Below are 26,506 nucleotides of genomic sequence, written 5' to 3'. Positions count from 1 at the left end.
GTTTAGAAACTTCGTTTATTTTAACTTTAGCATGTCTTCTAAAAGCAAATAGGCCTGTATAATGACTTTAAGGATCCCTTCCGAGTTGAATCCAGATAGCTCATGTCATGAAAATTGTCCCTGTATTTCTGAGACCGATTTAACCAAAAATGGTAGATGAGCAATTGTGCATTGGCATCCCTCTTGTGAAGCAATTTTCCCAGCTATATCTGCTGAAACGTAATAAAGACTTAAATGTGCGTCATTCAGCAGGCTTTTGAAGTAAAGTGTAAACGAGCACATTGGCAGGTGCACAACTGACCGGGGAGTGAGGGTTGATTTTACGTGCTTTTGCTGTGATTGTTCATGTGAGTGTTTTTGGCTATTCATGTCCTCCGTACATTTTTGGAATTTGGGTCATAAGTATAATAACACACACTGCTGTGTAATGTGTAACTCTGTGTTGGTGTATGTGTCAAATTGCTATGCTTTATCTTGGTCAGGTCGCAGTTGCAAATGAGAACTTGTTCTCAACTAGCCTACATGGTTAAATAAAGGTGAAATAAAAACAACTTTTAAAAAACTGCACACTTTGGCCCGAATCTGACCCGCTTTTTAAATGATTTAATTTTAGTAGCCAAGTCTAATTTTAAAAGGCTTTGTGCCTAATTTGTATATATTGAATGTGGACTGATTTTATATATTTTGTCATTTCAGAGTTGCATTGCCTAAAATGAATCACTCTGGGCCTGAGAAGCGCGAGCAGAAGTTCGTGCTCGACTGCATCGCTGTCAGTTCGGTTGCGCTCGGGTATGAACACATGCGCCCCCGGCTCTGGTCGGTGCTCCCCGGGTACGACGCACGCAATGACCCCCACGCTGCGGGCTACACGACCACCCCATCGGTGCAGAGGGTCCCACAGAAGACCACCCCGTCGGTGCAGAGAGTCCCACAGAAGACCACCCCGTCGGTGCGGAGGGTCCCGCAGAAGACCGAGAACAAGGAACTGAAGAGCGCCGCTGCCCAAAAGTCCCTAGACCTGAGGAACACTTCCGGAGCAGGTAGGCTGTTCTATTATATTCTAGGATATTCTATTCTATTATATAGGCTGTTCTATTCTATTCTAGGATATTATATTCTATTATATAGGCTGTTCTATTATATTCTAGGATATTATATTCTATTATATAGGCTGTTCTATTCTATTCTAGGATATTCTATTCTATTATATAGGCTGTTCTATTATATTCTAGGATATTCTATTCTATTATATAGGCTGTTCTATTCTATTCTAGGATATTATATTCTATTATATAGGCTGTTCTATTATATTCTAGGATATTATATTCTATTATATAGGCTGTTCTATTCTATTCTAGGATATTCTATTCTATTATATAGGCTGTTCTATTATATTCTAGGATATTATATTCTATTATATAGGCTGTTCTATTATATTCTAGGATATTATATTCTATTATATAGGCTGTTCTATTCTATTCTAGGATATTCTATTCTATTATATAGGCTGTTCTATTATATTCTAGGATATTCTATTCTATTATATAGGCTGTTCTATTCTATTCTAGGATATTCTATTCTATTATATAGGCTGTTCTATTATATTCTAGGATATTCTATTCTATTATATAGGCTGTTCTATTCTATTCTAGGATATTATATTCTATTATATAGGCTGTTCTATTATATTCTATGATATTCTATTCTATTATATAGGCTGTTCTATTCTATTCTAGGATATTCTATTATATTATATAGGCTGTTCTATTCTATTCTAGGATATTCTATTCTATTATATAGGCTGTTCTATTCTATTCTAGGATATTATATTCTATTATATAGGCTGTTCTATTATATTCTAGGATATTCTATTCTATTATATAGGCTGTTCTATTCTATTCCAGGATATTATATTCTATTATATAGGCTGTTCTATTATATTCTAGGATATTCTATTCTATTATATAGGCTGTTCTATTCTATTCCAGGATATTCTATTCTATTATATAGGCTGTTCTATTATATTCTAGGATATTCTATTCTATTATATAGGCTGTTCTATTCTATTTTAGGATATTATATTATATTATATAGGCTGTTCTATTATATTCTAGGATATTCTATTTTATTATATAGGCTGTTCTATTCTATTTTAGGATATTATATTCTATTATATAGGCTGTTCTATTATATTCTAGGATATTCTATTTTATTATATAGGCTGTTCTATTCTATTCTAGGATATTCTATTATATTATATAGGCTGTTCTATTCTATTCTAGGATATTCTATTTTATTATATAGGCTGTTCTATTATATTCTAGGATATTCTATTATATTATATAGGCTGTTCTATTATATTCTAGGATATTCTATTCTATTATATAGGCTGTTCTATTCTATTCTAGGATATTATATTCTATTATATAGGCTGTTCTATTATATTCTAGGATATTCTATTCTATTATATAGGCTGTTCTATTCTATTCTAGGATATTCTATTATATTATATAGGCTGTTCTATTCTATTCTAGGATATTCTATTCTATTATATAGGCTGTTCTATTCTATTCTAGGATATTCTATTCTATTATATAGGCTGTTCTATTATATTCCAGGATATTCTATTATATTATATAGGCTGTTCTATTCTATTCCAGGATATTCTATTCTATTATATAGGCTGTTCTATTATATTCTAGGATATTCTATTATATTATATAGGCTGTTCTATTATATTCTAGGATATTCTATTCTATTATATAGGCTGTTCTATTATATTCCAGGATATTCTATTCTATTATATAGGCTGTTCTATTATATTCTAGGATATTCTATTCTATTATATAGGCTGTTCTATTCTATTCTAGGATATTCTATTCTATTATATAGGCTGTTCTATTATATTCTAGGATATTCTATTGTATTATATAGGCTGTTCTATTCTATTCTAGGATATTCTATTATATTATATAGGCTGTTCTATTATATTCTAGGATATTCTATTCTATTATATAGGCTGTTCTATTCTATTCCAGGATATTCTATTCTATTATATAGGCTGTTCTATTATATTCTAGGATATTATATTCTATTATATAGGCTGTTCTATTATATTCTAGGATATTCTATTCTATTATATAGGCTGTTCTATTCTATTCTAGGATATTCTATTATATTATATAGGCTGTTCTATTCTATAGGATATTCTATTCTATTATATAGGCTGTTCTATTCTATTTTTTATTTATTTATTTGCATTAAACGGGATTCATAATATGTCCTGTTTGACATCAAATTAGGTCCACAGAATCAGAGAAATAAGTTTACATTTACATTGTATCATTTGGTCATTTAGCTGACTCTTATCCACAGCTACTTTTTTACAGGTGGTGGCTTTTCTGGCCACCAGGTGGAAATAATCAAGGCATGCCATTGCTTTGACCTATCGAATTAAGGATGGGGGAGATAGGCCTATAGGCTATGTGAAGTGACAAACAGTTTGGAGGAGACTGAAGAATAGGCTACAGTTCTATTCTGAAGAAACTATTCTATACCCTGCTGACATGCTCTTCTATTCTATTCAATAAATCAAGTTACTTTTATTTAGCAGTAGCAGTGGGATTCATAATCAATACAGGTTTTACATCAGTAGGCCTACATGGGATTCATCATCTATACAGGTTTTACATCAGTAGGCCTACATGGGATTCATCATCTATACAGGTGTTACATCAGTAGGCCTACATGGGATTCATCATCTATACAGGTTTTACATCAGTAGGCCTACATGGGATTCATAATCAATACAGGTTTTACATCAGTAGGCCTACATGGAATTCATAATCAATACAGGTTTTACATCAGTAGGCCTACATGGGATTCATCATCTATACAGGTTTTACATTATCATCATCATTGCTCAGAGTCACTGGTATCTTGTCTCTGCACCGGACAGGTCACTCCCGAGAGCAGGTGAGCAACCACAGTGGTCTCATGTCGGACATCAAGTCGCTGATAGGCTACAACGGGCGGTTTGGGTTTCGGCGCAACACGCCCAACCTCCGGCGGAACCCGTCCAGCTTCGGAGAGGTGACCACGTTCCAACTCCATTGAGTCCAACGACCCGAAAAGGTATCATCATCATTATGAAGTTCCAATGAGCAACAATAAATGCGTCCAGAGAATGTCACCCTATAACTTGATGAGTCATTATTTATGCCTGTTTATCACTGCTTAATGCTGGGGTGATAATATCACAATAGTAATATTCTGTTCACAGACTGCTATAGCCTACTGTCACAGACTGCTATAGCCTACTGTCACAGACTGCTATAGCCTACTGTCACAGACTGCTATAGCCTACTGTCACAGACTGCTATAGCCTACTGTCACAGACTGCTATCGCCTACTGTCACAGACTGCTATAGCCTACTGTCACAGACTGCTATAGCCTACTGTCACAGACTGCTATAGCCTACTGTCACAGACTGCTATAGCCTACTGTCACAGACTGCTGTAGCCTACTGTCACAGACTGCTATAGCCTACTGTCACAGACTGCTATAGCCTACTGTCACAGACTGCTATAGCCTACTGTCACAGACTGCTATAGCCTACTGTCACAGACTGCTATAGCCTACTGTCACAGACTGCTATAGCCTACTGTCACAGACTGCTATAGCCTACTGTCACAGACTGCTATAGCCTACTGTCACAGACTGCTATAGCCTACTGTCACAGACTGCTATAGGCTACTGTCACAGACAATGGATTTCAGGTAGCATCATTGATGTACACTATATATACAAAAGTATGTGGACGCCCCTTACAATGTAGTGGATTTGGCTATTTCAGCCACACCCGTTGCTGACAGATGTATAAAAAATATAAAGTTCGCCGCCATTGGACTGGAGCAATGGAAACACGTTCTCTGGACTGATGAATCTGGCAGTCCGACGGACAAATCTGGGTTTGGCTGTAAAGTTTAGTGGGAGAGGAATAACGGATGTGCTTCCATCTTTGTGGCAACAGTTTGGGGAAGGCCCTTTCCTGTGTCAGCATGACAATGCCCCCATGCACAAAGCGAGGTCCATACAGAAATAGTTTTTTCGAGATCGGTGTGGAAGAACTTGACTGGCCTGCACAGCGCCCTGACCTCAACCCCATTGACCACTTTTGAGATTAGTTGGAATGCCGACTGTGAGCCAGTCCTAATCACCCAACACCAGTGGCCGTCCTCAGTAATGCTCTTGTGACTGAATGGAAGCAAGTCCCCTCAGCAATGTTCCAACATCTAGTGGAAAGCCTTCCCATTAGAGTGGAGGCAGTTATAGCAGCAAAGGGGGAACCAACTCCATATTAATGCCCATGATTTTGGAATGAGCAGGTGTCCACATACTTTTGGTCATCTATTGTATTAGTTTACTATCACTAACCAGTTTTCCATCCAAACTTTTTATGAGAATTAAGTATACTACACTAAAAAAATTACAGACGTGATGGAAACTTTTTTTTGTAAACTTTCCAAATGTCCACAAAAAAAATGCTAGACAAGGTGGGATCTTTTCCTGTCAGTAAAATTAATTATGCGAGAAATGTTATGGAAACACTTTTATGAGCCAATACTGATATAATAACCATCATATTAAAGTAAATGGTGCCAACTATGACTTGTGTTGTCCTCCCATTATGCCGTAGTAGAGAAAGCACGCAGTTTATTAGGCTACAGATGAAATCAATTACGATTCATTTCACAGGGTCTGATTCAGTTCGGCTTCCGTTTGACAAATACAAATATTCTTGCGTTCATCCACAACAATGTCATCATGTAGCCTACCTGCCTAGCCAGCCCGAGCTGTTGGCTAGAGCGCACGGGCCAAGACCCGAGTATGCGCATACTGAATGCTATTTAACTCCAGTGTTTGTGACAAAACTATATGTTGAGTTGAAAATGGGATGGAAACACATTGAACTTTAGGTTTTTTATTAGATACATGAAAAGGCACAGATTTTCACCCACAAGTCATGTTGGTGGAAACACCACTGGTGGGGTAATTTTCATTCTGTATCTCTAGTTTAAAAAGTCTGGATTTTTATGGGGATTTGTTTTATTACGCTAATTAAAGGTGACTCGATCCACGGTAGGATGTTATGCCATAACAAATACACCTTTTTCAGCTGCAGACTATGATGCTAATGTCCAGAACGGCACTGAAGTCTAACAAAACATGATGATCGATCCTCGACTGCTGTTTGACAAATAACAATACTCTGTGTCTTAATCATAACTATCTCATGTAGACTCACTAACCTGCCTGCACAGCCTTGTGCCAAGAACGGAGTAGGCACATTTGCTATTTTATGCAAGTTTTGGCGAAACTGCTGGTAGAGTTGAAAATGCGATGCAAACACATTGAACTCTAGATTGTATTCGGTACCTGCACATTTGAAGGAAAAACAACATTTTTGTGTGCACTACGTCATCACATGCAGATTTTTTTTATCCTAAACAAGTCAGTTTAGTGGAAACACCACTGGTGGGGAAGTGCGCATATTTTCTTTATCCGGATTTTTTCAATATTATCATGAAAATCTGTCGCCAATTAGACGTACACCTAGCTAGTGTCGCGGTCTGCTCTCCTCACACACAGAAAGAAGGTGGCGCCAATATCCTAGATACGCCGGGATTTTCTGGCAAACCACAAGTATTATGTAACGCCGTGTCAAGTCTTTATATAGCACCTGCAATGGCACTAGAATCACAAAGTTTCACTTTGACATCTTCCAGTCAAAAGTCTTCATCAGTGGATAGATAGCATGCAACTAGGCCACTCAACGGAGTCACGAGCTTTATTCACTCGGTCCATTTCACTATAGATTATAGGAGGAGTCATGTGAAATATAATATATGAAAATGGACATTCCAGTTCATACCGAGAACGAAACTGCTATTCTAAAGTTTAAAGGGAAGTAGCCTAGAACATAAAGCATTACCTCAGTTTCTGTTTAATGGTCTGCGAAAATACACAATATAATCTTGGAATTTACCTCTACACTCACAGCTGAGTAAGTTATTAATTCCTTTACTGAATGTTATTGTATTGTAGGTTATTCTTATTCTATCTATAGTCGTGCAGCTTTCTATAACATAATACAATTATGCTGATCTGTTAGTACCTGTTTATAATTTAACTTTCATGAAATGTTCGCTTAAGTTTCTCTGCTGTCATTTTTTTCAATATATTTTTTAAGACTTGCGGTTCTGGGGGCTTTTCACCAATTGACTTTCTCTCTCTGTGTGTTTGTCTGTGTGTTTGTCTGTGTGTGAATTAAGAACATGGTGAAGATGACCCCACTGTTTATGTTCCTCGTACTCTCTGCAACCAAAGGTCTGTTAGAATGAGCAGGTCACAACATGTATTATAAGTAACACATGATGAGTATCCTGCTCTAGAAACTGCTGATAACCAACCAAAAAGACCATTCATACAACAAACCTTTTATCGCTAATTGTTGTACTATTGAGCACCCCCATAGCAATTTTAATGTTGGTGTAAAATGTTTATTTGTACCATATAAAATATTTGTACAGTACATTTAGGCTACCCTACATAGTGCACTACTCTTGACCATAGTCCAACGGGGAGCCCCGATCTAAAGTAGTGCACTATATATATAGGGAATAGGGTGCCATGGACCCTGGTCTAGTGAACTATATATAGGGAATAGGGTGCCATGGACCCTGGTCAAAAGTAGTGCACTATATAGGGAATAAGGTGCCCTCCGTCCTCCACTGAGACGGTCTATCTTGGATGTTCTTCCCACAGAGCTGTTCAGAGGAGGCTGTGCGTTATGTGACTCTCCTTCACATAAGCCTGTTGGTGTCCGGGAGGGAGAGATGGCAGTGCTACAGTGCCCACTGCGGACCACCATGGCAGGGCACATGGAGGGGAACCTGACCCTGGCATGGAGCAACCACTCTGGGCCTGGGGAGCTTCAGGAGCCTGCGGTGTGGATGTCTGACGACACTCTCGTCATCCTGAGGGTCTCTCCCAACCATCAGGGGTCCTACTCCTGCTCACTACTGTAAGTGTCTGTCTCTTACAAATCTAGTTGGCCTTTTATTGTCCGTTTTATCAATCATACTTTTGTTCTTTAATTGTTTTCTCCTTCCCTCTGATGTATTTTATGCATCATTCTGTTGATGCGTTGATTCATTGACTGATTGAATGGTTGATGATGTGATTGATTGATTGATTGGTTGATTAATGGTCATATCTCTCTCTCTGGACTGTTTCAGCAACGCCAGTGGCCAGCCCCTGAGTACAGCGTGGTTTAACATCACAGTGTTCTCTGGCCAGTGTTACACAGATATGACTGTGTATCCAGTCACGTGCTATCTGAGACAGTCCTGTGAAAAGTTAACCTGCACGTCAGTCAGCGTCCCACAAAACTTCACAAAACATAATTATACGTGGTACAAGGTATGACCTCTTCTTTTCTTTACCCCCCCTCCCCCCCCCCCCCCCCCCCCCCCCCAGCAGATGACAAAGTAGTTGTAAATATCCACTGATGTTGAGTTTCCACTAGTTCTAGTTCTTCTTACTTGCCTTTGGCTAAAACTAAAGACATGCGTCATTACATGTGCTTGAAGAGGTGAGTTTTCCCTCTAGCCGTTGGCAAGGTGCTATTGAATAGTCTGTAGATTTTTTTTCCACGAGACCAAAAGCCACAGGGTATTTCCCTGTTATATCATGTTTTTCCCCATGCCTGAGTGGGTGTCCTAGCTAGCACAGGGACCAGCATCAACGTTTTAGTTCACCAGTAATGGATGGTGCAGCAAAACTCTCACAACTCTCTGTTTTGTGATTAGCATCAATAGACACTGGCATTGTATTACCTGTTTATTACCAGTTGATTACCAGGTGATTACCAGGTGATTGATTACCTGTTTATTAATCACATTTATTTATAAAGTCCTTTTTACATCAGCAGATGTGACAAAGTGCTTATACAGAAACCGAGTCTAAAACCCCAAGCAGCAAGCAATGCAAATGTAGAAGCATGGTGGCTAGGAAAAACTCCCTGTGTATTATGTGTCTTACCTGGTATTGCCTGTTTATTACCTGTTATTGCCTGTTTATTACCTGTTATTACCTGTTATTGCCTGTTATTACCTGTTATTGTCTGTTATTACCTGTTAGTGTCTGTTTATTACCTGCTATTGCCTGTTTATTACCTGTTATTGCCTGTTTATTACCTGTTATTGCCTGTTATTACCTGTTATTGCCTGTTATTACCTGTTATTGCCTGTATTACCTGTTATTGCCTCTTATTGCCTGTATATTATCTGTGTCTTACCTGTTATTACCTGTTATTGCCTGTATATTATCTGTGTCTTACCTGTTATTGTCTGTTTATGACCTGATATTGCCTGTTTATTGCCTGTTATTACCTGTTATTGCCTGTTATTACCTGTTATTGCCTGTTATTACCTGTATATTATCTGTGTCTTACCTGTTATTGCCTGTTTATTACCTGTTATTGCCTGTTATTACCTGTTATTGCCTGTTATTACCTGTTATTGCCTGTTATTACCTGTTACTGCCTGTTTATTACCTGTTATTGCCTGTTATTACCTGTTATTGCCTGTTATTACCTGTTATTGCCTGTTATTACCTGTTATTGCCTGTTATTGCCTGTATATTATCTGTGTCTTACCTGTTATTACCTGTTATTGCCTGTATATTATCTGTGTCTTACCTGTTATTGCCTGTTTATTACCTGTGTATTATATGTGTCTTACCTGATATTACCTGTTATTACCTGTTATTGCTTGTTATTGCCTGTATATTATCTGTGTCTTACCTGTTATTGCCTGTTTATTACCTGTGTATTATATGTGTCTTACCTGATATTACCTGTTATTACCTGTTATTGCCTGTGTATTATGTGTCTTACCTGATATTGCCTGTTTATTACCTGCTATTGCCAGTTATTGCCTGTTTATTACCTGTTATTGCCTGTTATTGCCTGTTTATTACCTGTTATTACCAGTTATTGCCTGTTTATTACCTGTTATTACCTGTTATTGCCTGTTATTGCCTGTTATTACCTGTTATTGCCTGTTATTGCCTGTATATTATCTGTGTCTTACCTGTTATTGCCTGTTTATTACCTGTGTATTATATGTGTCTTACCTGATATTACCTGTTTATTACCTGTGTATTATATGTGTCTTACCTGATATTACCTGTTATTGCCTGTTTATTATCTGTGTATTACCTGTTATTACCTGTTATTGCCTGTGTATTATGTGTCTTACCTGATATTACCTGTTTATTACCTGTGTATTATATGTGTCTTACCTGATATTACCTGTTATTACCTGCTATTGCCAGTTATTGCCTGTTTATTACCTGTTATTGCCTGTGTATTATATGTGTCTTACCTGATATTACCTGTTATTACCTGTTATTGCCTGTTTATTATGTGTCTTACCTGATATTGCCTGTTTATTGCCTGTTATTGCCTGTTATTGCCTGTTTATTACCTGATATTACCTGTTATTACCTGTTATTGCCTGTTTATTACCTGTTATTACCAGTTATTGCCTGTTTATTACCTGTTATTACCTGTTATTGCCTGTTATTACCTGTTATTACGCGTTATTGCCTGTTATTGCCTGTTATTACCTGTTATTACCTGTTTATTACCTGTTATTGCCTGTTATTACCTGTTATTACGTGTTATTGCCTGTTATTGCCTGTTATTACCTGTATATTATCTGTGTCTTACCTGTTATTGCCTGTTATTACCTGTTATTACCTGTTATTGCCTGTTATTACCTGTTATTGCCTGTTATTGCCTGTATATTATCTGTGTCTTACCTGTTATTACCTGTTATTGCCTGTATATTATCTGTGTCTTACCTGTTATTGCCTGTTTATTACCTGTGTATTATATGTGTCTTACCTGATATTACCTGTTATTACCTGTTATTGCTTGTTATTGCCTGTATATTATCTGTGTCTTACCTGTTATTGCCTGTTTATTACCTGTGTATTATATGTGTCTTACCTGATATTACCTGTTATTACCTGTTATTGCCTGTGTATTATGTGTCTTACCTGATATTGCCTGTTTATTACCTGCTATTGCCAGTTATTGCCTGTTTATTACCTGTTATTGCCTGTTATTGCCTGTTTATTACCTGTTATTACCAGTTATTGCCTGTTTATTACCTGTTATTACCTGTTATTGCCTGTTATTGCCTGTTATTACCTGTTATTGCCTGTTATTGCCTGTATATTATCTGTGTCTTACCTGTTATTGCCTGTTTATTACCTGTGTATTATATGTGTCTTACCTGATATTACCTGTTTATTACCTGTGTATTATATGTGTCTTACCTGATATTACCTGTTATTGCCTGTTTATTATCTGTGTATTACCTGTTATTACCTGTTATTGCCTGTGTATTATGTGTCTTACCTGATATTACCTGTTTATTACCTGTGTATTATATGTGTCTTACCTGATATTACCTGTTATTACCTGCTATTGCCAGTTATTGCCTGTTTATTACCTGTTATTGCCTGTGTATTATATGTGTCTTACCTGATATTACCTGTTATTACCTGTTATTGCCTGTTTATTATGTGTCTTACCTGATATTGCCTGTTTATTGCCTGTTATTGCCTGTTATTGCCTGTTTATTACCTGATATTACCTGTTATTACCTGTTATTGCCTGTTTATTACCTGTTATTACCAGTTATTGCCTGTTTATTACCTGTTATTACCTGTTATTGCCTGTTATTACCTGTTATTACGCGTTATTGCCTGTTATTGCCTGTTATTACCTGTTATTACCTGTTTATTACCTGTTATTGCCTGTTATTACCTGTTATTACGTGTTATTGCCTGTTATTGCCTGTTATTGCCTGTTATTACCTGTATATTATCTGTGTCTTACCTGTTATTGCCTGTTATTACCTGTTATTACCTGTTATTACCTCTTATTATGTGTTATTGCCTGTTATTGCCTGTTATTACCTGTTATTACCTGTTTATTACCTGTTATTGCCTGTTATTACCTGTTATTATGTGTTATTGCCTATTATTGCCTGTTATTGCCTGTTATTACCTGTATATTATCTGTGTCTTACCTGTTATTGCCTGTGTATTATGTGTCTTACCTGTTATTGCCTGTTTATTACCTGTGTATTATATGTGTCTTACCTGATATTACCTGTTATTACCTGTGTATTATATGTGTCTTACCTGATATTACCTGTTATTACCTGTTATTACCTGTGTATTATATGTGTCTTACCTGTTATTACCTGTTATTATCTGTTATTACCTGTTATTGCCTGTGTATTATCTGTGTCATACCTGTTATTGTCTGTGTATTCCCTGTGTATTACCTGTGTATTAACTGTGTCTTGATTAATGCATTGTAGAACTGTGACACAGAGTTACCCTCTGACTTTGGCGATGGATACCTGACGAGTGCTTCTGAAATTGACAATGGTTACTATACCTGCACTTCATACTACACATACAACTCAAACCTCCATGATGGACAGGTGTTTACCTTGTCCAGAACCACGGGGCGGACAGTTGAAGAAGGTAAGAAGTTACTGGACATTACTGGATATCAGGGTTGGGATACATTTTTACATTTCAGTCAAATTCAGAAAGTAAATCCAATTCAAATTTGAAATGTTTATTAATTGAAAAGAATTGAAGAGAATTAGAATTTCAGTGTACTTCCTGAATCGACTGGAATTGAAATAGAATTGACCCCAATCCTGCTGTATGGTTTTGGAGCTTCTGACCTTTTGCAAAGATACCTTGAAATGTATTTGTCAATTAAGATGTATTTCATGTTTGGTGGATCTGAACCTGGGTTACAGGGGAAGGCTAAAGACAATGCAAGAACAAGGATCTGTAACTTATGTCCATGTTGATGCTTTATTCTGTTCAAAACTATTTATAGAAATAGTTTCCTTTTAACTACCTTCATGTTTGTGTTTCAGCTACATTCATATTTCTGTTTCAGCTACAGTGATATTTGGTATTAGGTGCAGTGATATTTCTGTTTCAGCTACAGTGATATTTGGTATTAGGTACAGTGATATTTATGTTTCAGCTACAGTGATATTTATGTTTCAGCTACAGTGATATTTGGTATTAGGTACAGTGATATTTATGTTTCAGCTACAGTGATATTTCTGTTTCAGCTACAGTGATATTTGGTATTAGGTACAGTGATATTTCTGTTTCAGCTACAGTGATATTTCTGTTTCAGCTACAGTGATATTTGGTATTAGGTGCAGTGATATTTATGTTTCAGCTACAGTGATATTTCTGTTTCAGCTACAGTGATATTTGGTATTAGGTGCAGTGATATTTATGTTTCAGCTACAGTGATATTTCTGTTTCAGCTACAGTGATATTTGGTATTAGGTGCAGTGATATTTATGTTTCAGCTACAGTGATATTTCTGTTTCAGCTACAGTGATATTTGGTATTAGGTGCAGTGATATTTATGTTTCAGCTACAGTGATATTTCTGTTTCAGCTACAGTGATATTTGGTATTAGGTGCAGTGATATTTATGTTTCAGCTACAGTGATATTTATGTTTCAGCTACAGTGATATTTGGTATTAGGTGCAGTGATATTTATGTTTCAGCTACAGTGATATTTATGTTTCAGCTACAGTGATATTTGGTATTAGGTGCAGTGATATTTATGTTTCAGCTACAGTGATATTTCTGTTTCAGCTACAGTGATATTTATGTTTCAGCTACAGTGATATTTGGTATTAGGTACAGTGATATTTCTGTTTCAGCTACAGTGATATTTCTGTTTCAGCTACAGTGATATTTGAGTTTTAACTACAGTGATATTTGAGTTTTAACTACAGTAATATTTGAGTTTTGACTACAGTGATATTTGGTATTAGGTGCAGTGATATTTATGTTTCAGCTACAGTGATATTTCTGTTTCAGCTACAGTGATATTTGGTATTAGGTGCAGTGATATTTATGTTTCAGCTACAGTGATATTTCTGTTTCAGCTACAGTGATATTTGGTATTAGGTGCAGTGATATTTATGTTTCAGCTACAGTGATATTTCTGTTTCAGCTACAGTGATATTTGGTATTAGGTGCAGTGATATTTATGTTTCAGCTACAGTGATATTTATGTTTCAGCTACAGTGATATTTGGTATTAGGTACAGTGATATTTCTGTTTCAGCTACAGTGATATTTGGTATTAGGTACAGTGATATTTCTGTTTCAGCTACAGTGATATTTCTGTTTCAGCTACAGTGATATTTGAGTTTTAACTACAGTAATATTTGAGTTTTGACTACAGTGATATTTCTGTTTCAGCTACAGTGATATTTGAGTTTTAACTACAGTAATATTTGAGTTTTGACTACAGTGATATTTGAGTTTTGAATACAGTGATATTATTGTATTGTACAGGAAGTTCCCCGGTTATGCCAAAGATCATCGAACCTCGGGATGGGGAGGTTATTGAAGTAGATATGGGTGAGTTCCTCTCTACCTATCTGTATGGGTGTCAATTAGTGTCTTTACTGTCACGTGTGTGTGAATGTGTGTGCAGGGTTGGGGAGTAACAGATTACATGGAAGAGATTACAAAAAAACATTGTAACTGTAATCTATTACTTTACCAGCAAAACAATATTGTAATCAGATTACAGATACTTTTGAAAAACTAGATGATTACTTCGAGGATTACTTTTAAATTCAGAAAGGATGTTTGCGAAAACAAATATTTTATTTATTTATTTATTTTATTTCACCTTTATTTAACCAGGTAGGCTAGTTGAGAACAAGTTCTCATTTACAACTGCGACCTGGACAAGATAAAGCAAAGCAGTTCGACACATACAACAACACAGAGTTACACATGGAGTAAACAAAACATACAGTCAATAATACAGTAGAACAAAAGAAAACAAAAAGTCTATATACAATGAGTGCAAATGAGGTAAGTTAAGGAAATAAATAGGCCATGGTGGCGAAGTAATTACATTATAGCAATTAAACACTGGAATGGTAGATGTGCAGAAGATGAATGTGCAAGTAGAGATACTGGGGTGCAAAGGAGCCAAATAAATAAATACCAGTATGGGGAGGAGGTAGGTAGATAGATGGGCTGTTTACAGATGAGCTATGTACAGGTGCAGTGATCTGTGAGCTGCTCTGACAGCTGGTGCTTAAAGCTAGTGAAGGAGATGTGAGTCTCCAGCTTCAGGGATTTTTGCAATTCATTCCAGTCATGGGCAGCAGAGAACTGGAAGGAAAGACAACCAAAGGAGGAACTGGCTTTGGGGGTGACCAGTGAGATATACCTCCTGGAGCGCGTGCTATGAGTGGGTGCAGCTATGGTGAGCTGAGATAAGGCGGGGCTTTACCTTGCAGAGACTTGTAGATAACCTGTAGCCAGTGGGTTTGGCGAGTATGAAGCGAGGGCCAACCAAGGTCGCAATGGTGGGTAGTGTATGGGGCTTTGGTGACAAAACGGATGGCACTGTGATAGACTGCATCCAGTTTGTTGAGTAGAGTGTTGGAGGCTATTTTATAGATGACATCACCGAAGTCGAGGATCGGTAGGATGTCAGTTTTACGAGGGTATGTTTGGCAGCATGAGTGAAGGATGCTTTGTTGCGATATAGGAAGCCGATTCTAGATTTAATTTTGGATTGGAGATGCTTAATGTGAGTTTGGAAGGAGAGTTTACAGTCTAACCAGACACCTAGGTATTTGTAGTTGTCCACGTATTCTAAGTCAGAGCCGTCCAGAGTAGTGATGCTGGACGGGCGAGCAGGTGCGGGCAGCGATCGGTTGAAGAGCATGCATTTAGTTTTACTTGCATTTAAGAGCAGTTGGAGGCCACGGAAGGAGAGTTGTATGGCATTGAAGCTCATCTGGAGGGTTGTTAACACAGTGTCCAAAGAGGGGCCAGAAGTATACAGAATGATGTCGTCTGCGTAGAGGTGTATCAGAGAATCACCAGCAGCAAGAGCAACATCATTGATGTATACAGAGAAGAGAGTCGGCCCGAGGATTGAACCCTGTGGCACCCCCATAGAGACTGCCAGAGGTCTGGACAACAGGCGCTCCGATTTGAGTTTGAGTTTATTTTATTTTTACAGGGCACATTAATCAACGTTTCAGTAAAAGTGCCAGTTTTAGCCAGCCGGCTAATTTTCAACCGCAGTCCCTGGGCAGGTTATTAAAAACAATTACAATATTCATAAAAGCAACAAAGTGTTTCCACACTTCACAAGCTACAGACAACAGACAACATGGATGCGGCAACACACAGCTAGGGATTATGTTCACAAATCTGATTGACTTTTAGCCATGTATTCATACATTTTGTGAAAGTGTGATAGGTGGTGCAGTTATGTGTGTCTGATGGCAGTGTATTCCAGACATGAGAAGCTCTCACAGAGAAAGCAGATTTACTAAAGGTGCTTTTCCTTAACGGAACTATACAGTCACCTCTCATGGCAGACTTTGTGGATCTGCTGCCATTTGTTTGGGTTTTCTGTTTAACAAAAATACTGAGTGGAGGGGAGCCAGGCCATTTAGGCTCTTGAATACAAGACATGCGTCAGTGTACTGCACAAGATTTTCCCAACTCAGGAGCTCATGCTTTCTGAGGATGTAACAGTGATGATGGCTATTGGGCTTCCTCTCAAGCACTTTGAGAGCCTGTTTGCAGACAGGCTGAATAGGCTTTAATGTTGTACAGCAAGCTTGGGCCCAACTAGTCAAGCAGTATGTTAAGTGGGGGAGTATCATAGATTTTAAGTACAGTTTTGCTACCTCTGTAGTCAAACAATTTAGTATAAATCGGATATTAGCTAGGTTGAATTTGGTTATCTGAATAACCTTTTTCACATGCTTTTTAAAAGAGAGGTTGGAATCAAGTATGATGCCAAGGTACTTAAAATCAGATACCACCTGGAGCTTCTCCCCTGACCTCTTTGTAAAGGACATGCAAACAGTTTTTTTCACATTGAGATGGAAACACGAGTCACTGAGCCACTTTGTAACCTGGACCATTACAGTAGTGAGTTCTTGTGCAGCTTGTTGTTTGCTCTTTACATGCACATATATCACTGTATCATCTCTATACATTTGAACTTCAGACCCAGTACAGACAGAAGGCAGATCATTAATGTACAGGCTGAACATAATTGCGTTTTCAAAATAGTTTAATTCACTCTTAGGTATTCTTAGTTGATCCGGCTTTCTAACAGTAGAGAGGTTAAACCTGCTCTTAGACAGCTTTCTGGCTATAAGTGTCAGATTATGATCAGATAGCCCAGTATTTAGTCACTCTCTCTGGTTTATTACTGAGCACCAAATCAATCTGTGTTTTAGAGCAACAAGTCACCCTGGTTGGCCCTTTAACTAGCTGTGTAAGGTCAAAGGTATTAGTGACCTGTTTGAGGGTTTTCCGACAAGACTTGTCTTCATAAATAATTTTAAAATCTCCCATTAAGATGACCTCTTTCCCAAAATCACATTCCCTAAGCATGTTATTAAACTGATCAAAAAACACACTTTTGGTGGAAGGTGGCCTATACATTCCAATAAGGGTGACACACTGAACTCTGTCTGAGAAGTAGTTGGTAAACCAGGCGAGGCAATCATTTCAGAAACCAAGGCTGTCGAGTCTGCCAATAAGAATGTGGTGATTGACAGAGTCGAAAGCCTTGGCCAGGTCGATGAATACGGCTGCACAGTAATGTCTCTTATCGATGGCGGTTATGATGTCATTTAGAACCTTGAGCGTGGCTGAGGTGCACCCATGACCAGCTCTGAAACCAGATTGCATAGGGGAGAATGTACGGTGGGATTCTAAATGGTCAGTAATCTGTTTGTTGACTTGGCTTTCGAAGACCTTAGAAAGACAGGGTAGGATAGATAGTCTGTAGCAGTTTGGGTCTACAGTGTCACCCCCTTTAAAGAGGGGGATGACCGTGGCAGCTTTCCAATCTTTGGGGATCTCAAGACGATACAAAAGAGAGGTTGAACAGGCTAGTAATAGGGGTTGCAACAATTTCGGCAGATAATTGTAGAAAGAGAGGGTCCAGATTGTCTAGCCCGGCTGATTTGTAGGGGTCCAGATTTTGCAGCTCTTTCAGAACATCAGCTGACTGGATTTGGGTGAAGAAGAAATTGTGGGGGCTTTGGCGGGTTGCTGTGGAGGGTGCCGGGTAGTTGACCGGGGTAGTGGTAGCCAGGTGGAAAGCATGGCCAGCCATAGAGTAATGCTTATTGAAATTCTCAATTATAGTGGATATATCGGTGGTGACAGTGTGTCCTAGCCTCAGAGCAGTGGGCAGCTGGGAGGAGTTGCTCTTATTTTCCATGGACTTTACAGTGTCCCAGAATTTTTTGAGTTAGTACTACAGGATGCAAATTTCTGTCTGAAAAAGCTAGCCTTAGCTTTTCTAACTTCCTGTGTATATTTGTTCCTAACTTCCCTGAAAAGTTGCATATCACAGGGGCTAGTCGATGCTAATGCAGAGGATGTTTTTGTGCTGGTCAAGGGCAGACAGGTCTGGAGTGAACCAAGGACTATATCTATTCCTAGTTCTACATTTTTTGAATGGGGCATGCTTATTTAAGATGGTGAGGAAGACACATTTAAAGAATAGCCATCATCTACTGACGGGATGAGGTCAATGTCATTCCGGGATATCCTGGCCAGGTCGATTAGAAAGGCCTACTCGCAGAAGTGTTTTAGGGAGCGTTTGACAGTGATGAGGGGTGGTCGTTTGGTTGCAGACCCATTACGGATGCAGGCAATGAGGCAGTGATCGCTGAGATCTTGATCGAAAACAGCAGAGGTGTATTTAGAGGGTGAGTTAGTTAGGATGACATCTATGAGGGTGCCCGTGTTTACGGGTTTGTAGTTGTACCTGGTAGGTTCATTGATCATTTGTGTGAGAGGGCATCAAGCTTGGATTGTAGGATGGCCGGGGTGTTAAGCATGTCCCAGTTTAGGTCACCTAGTGGCACAGCTGGGGGCAGAGGGAGGTCTATAGAAAGTGGCAACAGTGAGAGACTTGTTTCTGGAAAGGTGAATTTTTAGTTAAAGCTCGAATTGTTTGGGTACAGACTTGGATAGTAATACAGAACTCTGCAGGCTATCTTTGCAGTAGATTGCAACACCGCCCCCTTTGGCAGTTCTATCTTGGTGGAAAATGTTATAGTTAGCTTTGGAGATTTCAGGGTTTTTGATGGTTTTCCTAAGCCAGGATTCAGACACGACTAAGACATCCGGGTTGGCAGAGTGTGCTAAAGCAGTGAGTAATCAGATTTAGGGAGTAGGCTTCTAATGTTAACATGCATGCAATCAAGGCTATTACGGTTACAGAAATCAACAAATGAGAGCACCTGGGGAGTGGGAGTGGAGCTAGGCACTGCAGGTCCTGGATTAACCTCTACATCACCAGAGGAACAGAGGAAAAGTAGGATAAGGGTACGGCTAAATGCTATAAGAACTGGCCGTCTAGCACGTTCGGAACAGAGAGGAAAAGGAGCAGGTGCCTGGGCACGATAACATAGATTCAAGGCATAGTGTACAGACAAAGGTAAGGTAGGATTTGAGTACATTGGAGGTAAACCTAGGGATTGAGTAATGATGAGAGAGATATAGTCTCTAGAGACGTTTAAACCAGGTGATGTCATCGCATATGTATTAGGTGGAACAACATGGTTGGTTAAGGGATATTGAGCAGGGCTAGAGGCTCTACAGTGAAATAGGACAGTAGTGGCCAGCTATCATATTTATTGCCAGCTATCATATATTTGTTGATGTAAAGAGCGTGGGGCCTAGGATTGAGCCTTGGGGTACTCCTTTGGTGACAGGGAGTGGCTGAGGCTGTCTGACTTTATACATGGCACTCTATGAGAGTTAGCTAGCAAAGTGTTAGTGAATGTTATGTGTTTTCTCCAGGATCTACTGTGGTGGTGGTCTGCAGGGCTGTCCTGTCCTCTGAATTTGACAATGTATACTGGATGGAAAACAGATCTTTTGTGGAGAAGAACCAGAAGACCCTACCAGTATTTTATAACGTTTCACAGTGAGTACACTCACTACAGAACAGACCTGGGTTCAAATACTTTTTAAAATCACTTAACATAACACACTTGACTGTTTCTCCAGAGAGAATGACCAGGCATCACTGGTGATCAGTCAGGTGTCAGAGGAGCAGCTGAGGTACACATACACCTGTCAACTGGAATCTTCATCATGGAACGACAAGGTCTCCATCACCTTCAAACAGAAGAGTAAGTCAAGCAGCCTCTTAAAGGGACATCTTAGCTTTCCAATCATCTAAAATATTACAGAGTCTTCCTTTATCAAACTCTACTGGTCATTTCACAGAACCCTCTCTTCTGCTCTTAGGTTACCATGACATTTAATCAAGAAGATATTATCTCTCCTGCTCTTAGGTTACCATGACATTTAACCAAGAAGATATTATCTCTTCTGCTCTTAGGTTACCATGACATTTAATCAAGAAGATATTATCTCTTCTGCTCTTAGGTTACCATGACATTTAAGCAAGAAGATATTATCTCTCCTGCTCTTAGGTTACGATGACATTTAATCAAGAAGATATTATTATCTATTCTGCTCTTAGGTTACCATGACATTTAATCAAGAATATATTATCTCTTCTGCTCTTAGGTTGACATGAAATTTAATCAAGAATATATTATTATCTATTCTGCTCTTAGGTTACCATGACATTTAATCAAGAATATATTATCTCTTCTGCTCTTAGGTTGACATGAAATTTAATCAAGAATATATTATTATCTATTCTGCTCTTAGGTTACCATGACATTTAATCAAGAAGATATTATTATCTCTCCTGCTCTTAGGTTACCATGACATTTAATCAAGAATATATTATTATCTATTCTGCTCTTAGGTTACCATGACATTTAATCAAGAATATATTATTATCTATTCTGCTCTTAGGTTACCATGACATTTAATCAAGAATATATTATTATCTATTCTGCTCTTAGGTTACCATGACATTTAATCAAGAAGATATTATCTCTTCTGCTCTTAGGTTTCCATTACATTTAATCAATAATATATTATGATCACTTCTGTGTGAAATGATGATGATTTTCTGTGATATTTTTTTCTCTCCAGTTTCTCTCTCTGCTGTACAGTAACAGCGGTTTGATATAACCAGGTTTATGTATGTGTGTGTGTGTGTGTGTGTGTGTGTGTGTGTGTGTGTGTGTGTGTGTGTGTATTTCATGTCACCCTTTAGGTCCACCGCAGTTCCACTTCCTGGTGCTGGGTATAGTGGGGGTCTTTGTCGTAACGGTGGTGGTGGTGACTGTTGTCTATGTCAAGCTGAAGGTGGACATCATTCTATTTCTCAGAGATTATCTGGGTTGGCATCATCACAACGTCTCTGGTGAGAATAACACCTAACACCAAACATGCCAATGTCTCATGCAAACAGTCTCGTTGTAGATCGTGTTTCACCACATGATTTGGATAAATTGTGTTAGTTTCAAATGGGATGTGTAACAACACCTATGTACTGTGTTATAATGCCTATGTCCTGTGTCATAATGCCTATCTGCTGTGTTATAATACCTATGTGCTCTGTTATAATGCCTATGTACTGTGTTATAATCCCTATGTGCTGTGTTATAATGCCTGTGCTGTGTTATAATGCCTATCTGCTGTGTTATAATGCCTATGTACTGTGTTATAATGCCTATGTACTGTGTTATAATCCCTATGTGCTGTGTTATAATGCCTATGTGCTGTGTTATAATGCCTATGTGCTGTGTTATAATGCATATGTGCTGTGTTATAATGCCTATGTACTGTGTTATAATGCCTATGTGCTGTGTTATAATGCCTATGTACTGTGTTATAATGCATATGTGCTGTGTTATAATGCCTATGTACTGTGTTATAATGCCTATGTGCTGTGTTATAATGCCTATGTCCTGTGTTATAATGCCTATCTGCTGTGTTATAATGCCTATCTGCTGTGTTATAATGCCTATCTGCTGTGTTATAATGCCTATCTGCTGTGTTATAATGCCTATGTGCTGTGTTATAATGCCTATGTCCTGTGTTATAATGCCTATGTGCTGTGTTATAATGCCTATGTGCTGTGTTATAATGCCTATCTGCTGTGTTATAATGCCTATGTTCTGTGTTATAATGCCTATCGGCTGTGTTATAATGCCTATGTTCTGTGTTATAACTTGCCTGAATGGTGTGTTATAATGCCTATGTCCTGTGTTATAATGCATATGTGCTGTGTTATAATGCCTATGTACTGTGTTATAATGCCTATGTGCTGTGTTATAATGCCTATGTCCTGTGTTATAATGCCTATCTGCTGTGTTATAATGCCTATGTGCTGTGTTATAATGCCTATGTTCTGTGTTATAACTTGCCTGAATGGTGTGTTTCAGATGGGAAGCGTTACGATGCCTTTGTGTTGTGTTATAAGAGTGACACAGAGTCAGGTGTCAGTGAGGAGGACAGGCGTCAGGTGGAGGAGGTGCTGGAGGAGGAGTATGGTTACAGCCTGTGTCTCTACGACCGTGATGTGCTCCCTGGGGACGGTGAGTCAGTCCACTGTCCTCACATTTCTCCTCATACTGGTGTGTGTGTGTGTGTGTGTGTGTGTGTGTGTTTGTGTATGCACTGTTCTCCTACCTCTACCTGTGCCTATACCTCTACCTGTTCTTCTACCTCTACCTGTTCCTCTACCTGTTCCTCTACCTCTACCTGTTCCTCTACCTCTACCTGTTCCTCTACCTCTACCTGTTCATCTACCTCTACCTGTTCATCTACCTATACCTATACCTGTTCATCTACCTCTACATGTTCCTCTACCTCTACCTCTACCTGTATTCGTTCCTTTTCCTGTTCCTGAACTTGTTCCTCCACCTCTACATGTTCCTCTACCTGTACCTGTTCTTGTTCCTGTACCTGTACCTGTTCTTCTTCCTGTACCTGTTCCTGTTCCTGTTCTTGTTCCTGTATCCGTTCCTGTTCTTATTCTTACACCTGTTCCTGTATCCGTTCCTGTTCTTATTCTTGTACCTGTTCCTGTACCTGTTCTTGTTCTTGTATCCGTTCCTGTTCTTGTTTCTGTATCTGTTCCTGTATCCGTTCTCGTTCCTGTACCTGTTCTTGTTCTTGTTCTTATACATTTTCCTGTATGCACTCCTGTTCCTGTTCCTCTTCTTGTTTCTGTATCTGTTCCTGCACTCCTGTTCCTGTACCAGTTCCCATATCCATTCCCGTACCTGTTCCCGTTCCAGTTCCTGTACGTGTACCCGTACCCGTTTTTCTTCCTATTCCTGTATCCGTACCTGTTCCTGTACATGTTCTTATTCCTGTTCAGGTTCCTGTTCCTGTACAGGTTCCTGTTCCTGTATCTGTTCCTGTACCTGTTCCTGTTCCTGTACCCGTTCCTGTTCCTGTACCCATTCCTGTACCTGTTCAGGTTCCTGTACAGGTTCCTGTTCCTGTATCTGTTCCTGTACCTGTTCCTGTACCCGTTCCCGTTCCTGTACAGGTTCCTGTATCTGTTCCTGTACCTGTTCCTGTACCCATTCCTGTTCCTGTACCTGTTCCTGTACCCGTTCCTGTACCCGTTCCCATTCCCATTTTTGTTCCCGTTCCTGAACCTGTTCCCGTTCCTGTATCTGTTCCTGTTCCTGTACCTGTTCCTGTACCTGTTCCTGTACCTGTTCCTGTACCTGTTCCTGTTCCTGTACCTGTTCCTGTATCTGTTCCTGTACCTGTTCCTGTACCTTTTCCCGCACCTGTTTCTGTATCTGTTCCTGTACCTGTTCCTGTATCTGTTCCTGTATCTGTTCCTGTTCCTGTATCTGTTCCTTTTTCTGTACCTGTTCCTGTATCTGTTCCTGTTCCTGTTCCTGTTCCTGTATCTGTTCCTGTACCTGTACCTGTTCCTATATCTGTTCCTGTATCTGTTCCTTTTCCCGTTCCTGTACCTGTTCCTGTATCTGTTCCTGTACCTGTATCTGTTCCTGTTCCTGTATCTGTTCCTGTACCCGTTCCTGTTTCTGTTCCTGTATCTGTTCCTGTATCTGTTCCTGTATCTGTTCCTGTACCTGTATCTGTTCCTGTACCTGTTCCTGTATCTGTTCCTGTATCTGTTCCTGTACCCGTTCCTGTATCTGTTCCTGTACCTGTATCTGTTACTGTTCCTGTACCTGTATCTGTTCCTGTTCCTGTATCTGTTCCTGTTCCTGTTCCTGTACCTGTTCCTGTATCTGTTCCTGTATCTGTTCCTGTTCCTGTTCCTGTTCTTGTACCTGTATCTGTTCCTGTACCTGTATCTGTTCCTGTTCCTGTATCTGTACCTGTATCTGTTCCTGTTCCTGTATATGTTCCTGTTCCTGTACCTGTTCCTGTATCTGTATCTGTTCCTGTACCTGTATCTGTTCCTGTACCCGTTCCTGTTCCTGTACCTGTATCTGTTCCTGTTCCTGTATCTGTTCCTGTGCCTCTGTTCCTGTATCTGTATCAGTAAAGTATGTGCTCTGTGTTTCCAGCGGTGGCTGAGGCGGTGCTGGGGTGTATAGAGCAGAGCCGGAGACTGATCCTGGTGCCCAGCAGTCTGGGGCTGAACCCAGGGCAGGACAGCCAGTATAGTCTGCTCACTGGGCTCCATGCTGCACTGGTGGAACGGCAGACCTGGCTAATCCTCATCCAGACAGAGTCAGCCCCAGACAGCCAGGTAGTTATGCCTAAGGACGAGTTCTGCCTATGGACGACAGTTAGCTTTGTGTGTGTGTCCCAAATGGCACCCTATTCCCTATATAGTGTTTTGGGCCCTGGTCTAATGTAGTGCACTATAAAGGGAATAGGGTGCCATTTGGGATGATTCGTTGGTGAATGTGCGCTGTCCCTGTCAAATCAATTTCCCAAATAAACAGGTAGACCTGGAGCTGATGCCATGCTGTCTATCTAACTAAATAAACAGGTAGACCTGGAGCTGATGCCATGCTGTCTATCTAACTAAATAAACAGGTAGACCTGGAGCTGATGCCATGCTGTCTATCTAACTAAATAAACAGGTAGACCTGGAGCTGATGCCATGCTGTCTTTCTAACTAAATAAACAGGTAGACCTGGAGCTGATGCCATGCTGTCTATCTAACTAAATAAACAGGTAGACCTGGAGCTGATGCCATGCTGTCTTACTAACTAAATAAACAGGTAGACCTGGAGCTGATGCCATGCTGTCTATCTAACTAAATAAACAGGTAGACCTGGAGCTGATGCCATGCTGTCTATCTAACTAAATAAACAGGTAGACCTGGAGCTGATGCCATGCTGTCTATCTAACTAAATAAACAGGTAGACCTGGAGCTGATGCCATGCTGTCTATCTAACTAAATAAACAGGTAGACCTGGAGCTGATGCCATGCTGTCTATCTAACTAAATAAACAGGTAGACCTGGAGCTGATGCCATGCTGTCTTTCTAACTAAATAAACAGGTAGACCTGGAGCTGATGCCATGCTGTCTATCTAACTAAATAAACAGGTAGACCTGGAGCTGATGCCATGCTGTCTTTCTGCTTCAACTCCATTTCCTTTAAAACGCACAACTGCTTCTACTTATTTTCGAACTGCTTTCCAAAGCTGACTAGAAACATTATTTTTCCACTTTTGCAATTGGTTGTGCATGTTTGTCTTCAGTGCTTTTTCGAGATTCTATTTTGTAATGAAAAGCGCTACATAAGTTCAATTAGTAATTGTAACCTTAACACAACACCTAGTGATCTTGTTCAAGGGGTTTGGATCTCTTGGTGTAACAACTAAGGTGTTGGGTTGGTAGTCGGTGGACCTCCGTTCAAGTCCCGGTCGGAGCTACCCCCCCCCCCCCCCCCCCCCAAAGATTCACTACATTATTCTGTAAACGTTTTAGGTGGATCTGAAGCTGGACTCCCTCCCTGAGGCCCTGCGGCTGCTGGCCCAGTCAGGACACACCGTCACCTGGAGGGGCTCCCACTCCAAACCCCTGTCCTCAGCCTTCTGGAAGGAGCTGCGCTACCGTATGCCTGCCACGACCAGACGGCGCCCCCCGAAGGACGAGAGGACCATTCTGTGATTATATAGGCTCCAGGGCAGGGTTTGGGTTCAGTCAATTCACAAAGTAAACTCAAATTCAAATGATATAATGGCATCTATTTTCAATTATCTTCACCCCAACCCTGCTCCGGGGTGAAGATGAGTGAAATAAATGCATCTAATGTGATTAATGTGGCATTTTTAACTGTAAGAGTGAAATAGTTTTCCTTCCAATGTTTTTTAAAAATTAAGTTAAAAAGCAGCTTTTCTGTGTTGGAATGGTGTGGGCTTACCCCAGCATCAGAATGGTGTGGGC

At 39.5% G+C, this 26,506-nt stretch overlaps 2 protein-coding genes across 2 annotated transcripts; both read left to right on the top strand.

Annotated features, from left to right (window-relative positions):
• The first annotated feature begins 712 nt into the window (after positions 1 to 712).
• LOC118965335 (uncharacterized protein C17orf98-like) lies at positions 713 to 4,116 on the top strand. The gene is made up of 2 exons (XM_036984389.1): positions 713 to 1,040; positions 3,959 to 4,116. Exons 1-2 carry the CDS (start codon positions 713 to 715, stop codon positions 4,114 to 4,116), a joined length of 486 nt encoding a protein of 161 aa, XP_036840284.1.
• Positions 4,117 to 6,514: 2,398 nt separating this feature from the next.
• On the top strand, positions 6,515 to 26,490 carry LOC110518831 (interleukin-18 receptor 1-like). Its single transcript, XM_036982125.1, has 12 exons — positions 6,515 to 7,067; positions 7,336 to 7,390; positions 7,829 to 8,087; positions 8,302 to 8,485; positions 12,469 to 12,637; positions 14,506 to 14,571; positions 20,032 to 20,158; positions 20,242 to 20,366; positions 21,374 to 21,523; positions 22,548 to 22,700; positions 24,669 to 24,853; positions 26,048 to 26,490. The coding sequence occupies exons 2-12, from the start codon at positions 7,339 to 7,341 to the stop codon at positions 26,228 to 26,230; spliced, it is 1,653 nt and encodes a 550-aa protein (XP_036838020.1). The 5' UTR covers positions 6,515 to 7,067; positions 7,336 to 7,338; the 3' UTR covers positions 26,231 to 26,490.
• The last annotated feature ends 16 nt before the right edge of the window (positions 26,491 to 26,506 follow it).

This window comes from Oncorhynchus mykiss, chromosome 7, assembly GCF_013265735.2.
Source record: "Oncorhynchus mykiss isolate Arlee chromosome 7, USDA_OmykA_1.1, whole genome shotgun sequence".
NCBI lineage: Eukaryota > Metazoa > Chordata > Actinopteri > Salmoniformes > Salmonidae > Oncorhynchus > Oncorhynchus mykiss.
Note: the sequence above shows the minus strand (reverse complement) of the source record. Positions and strands in the feature narration are given on the sequence as shown.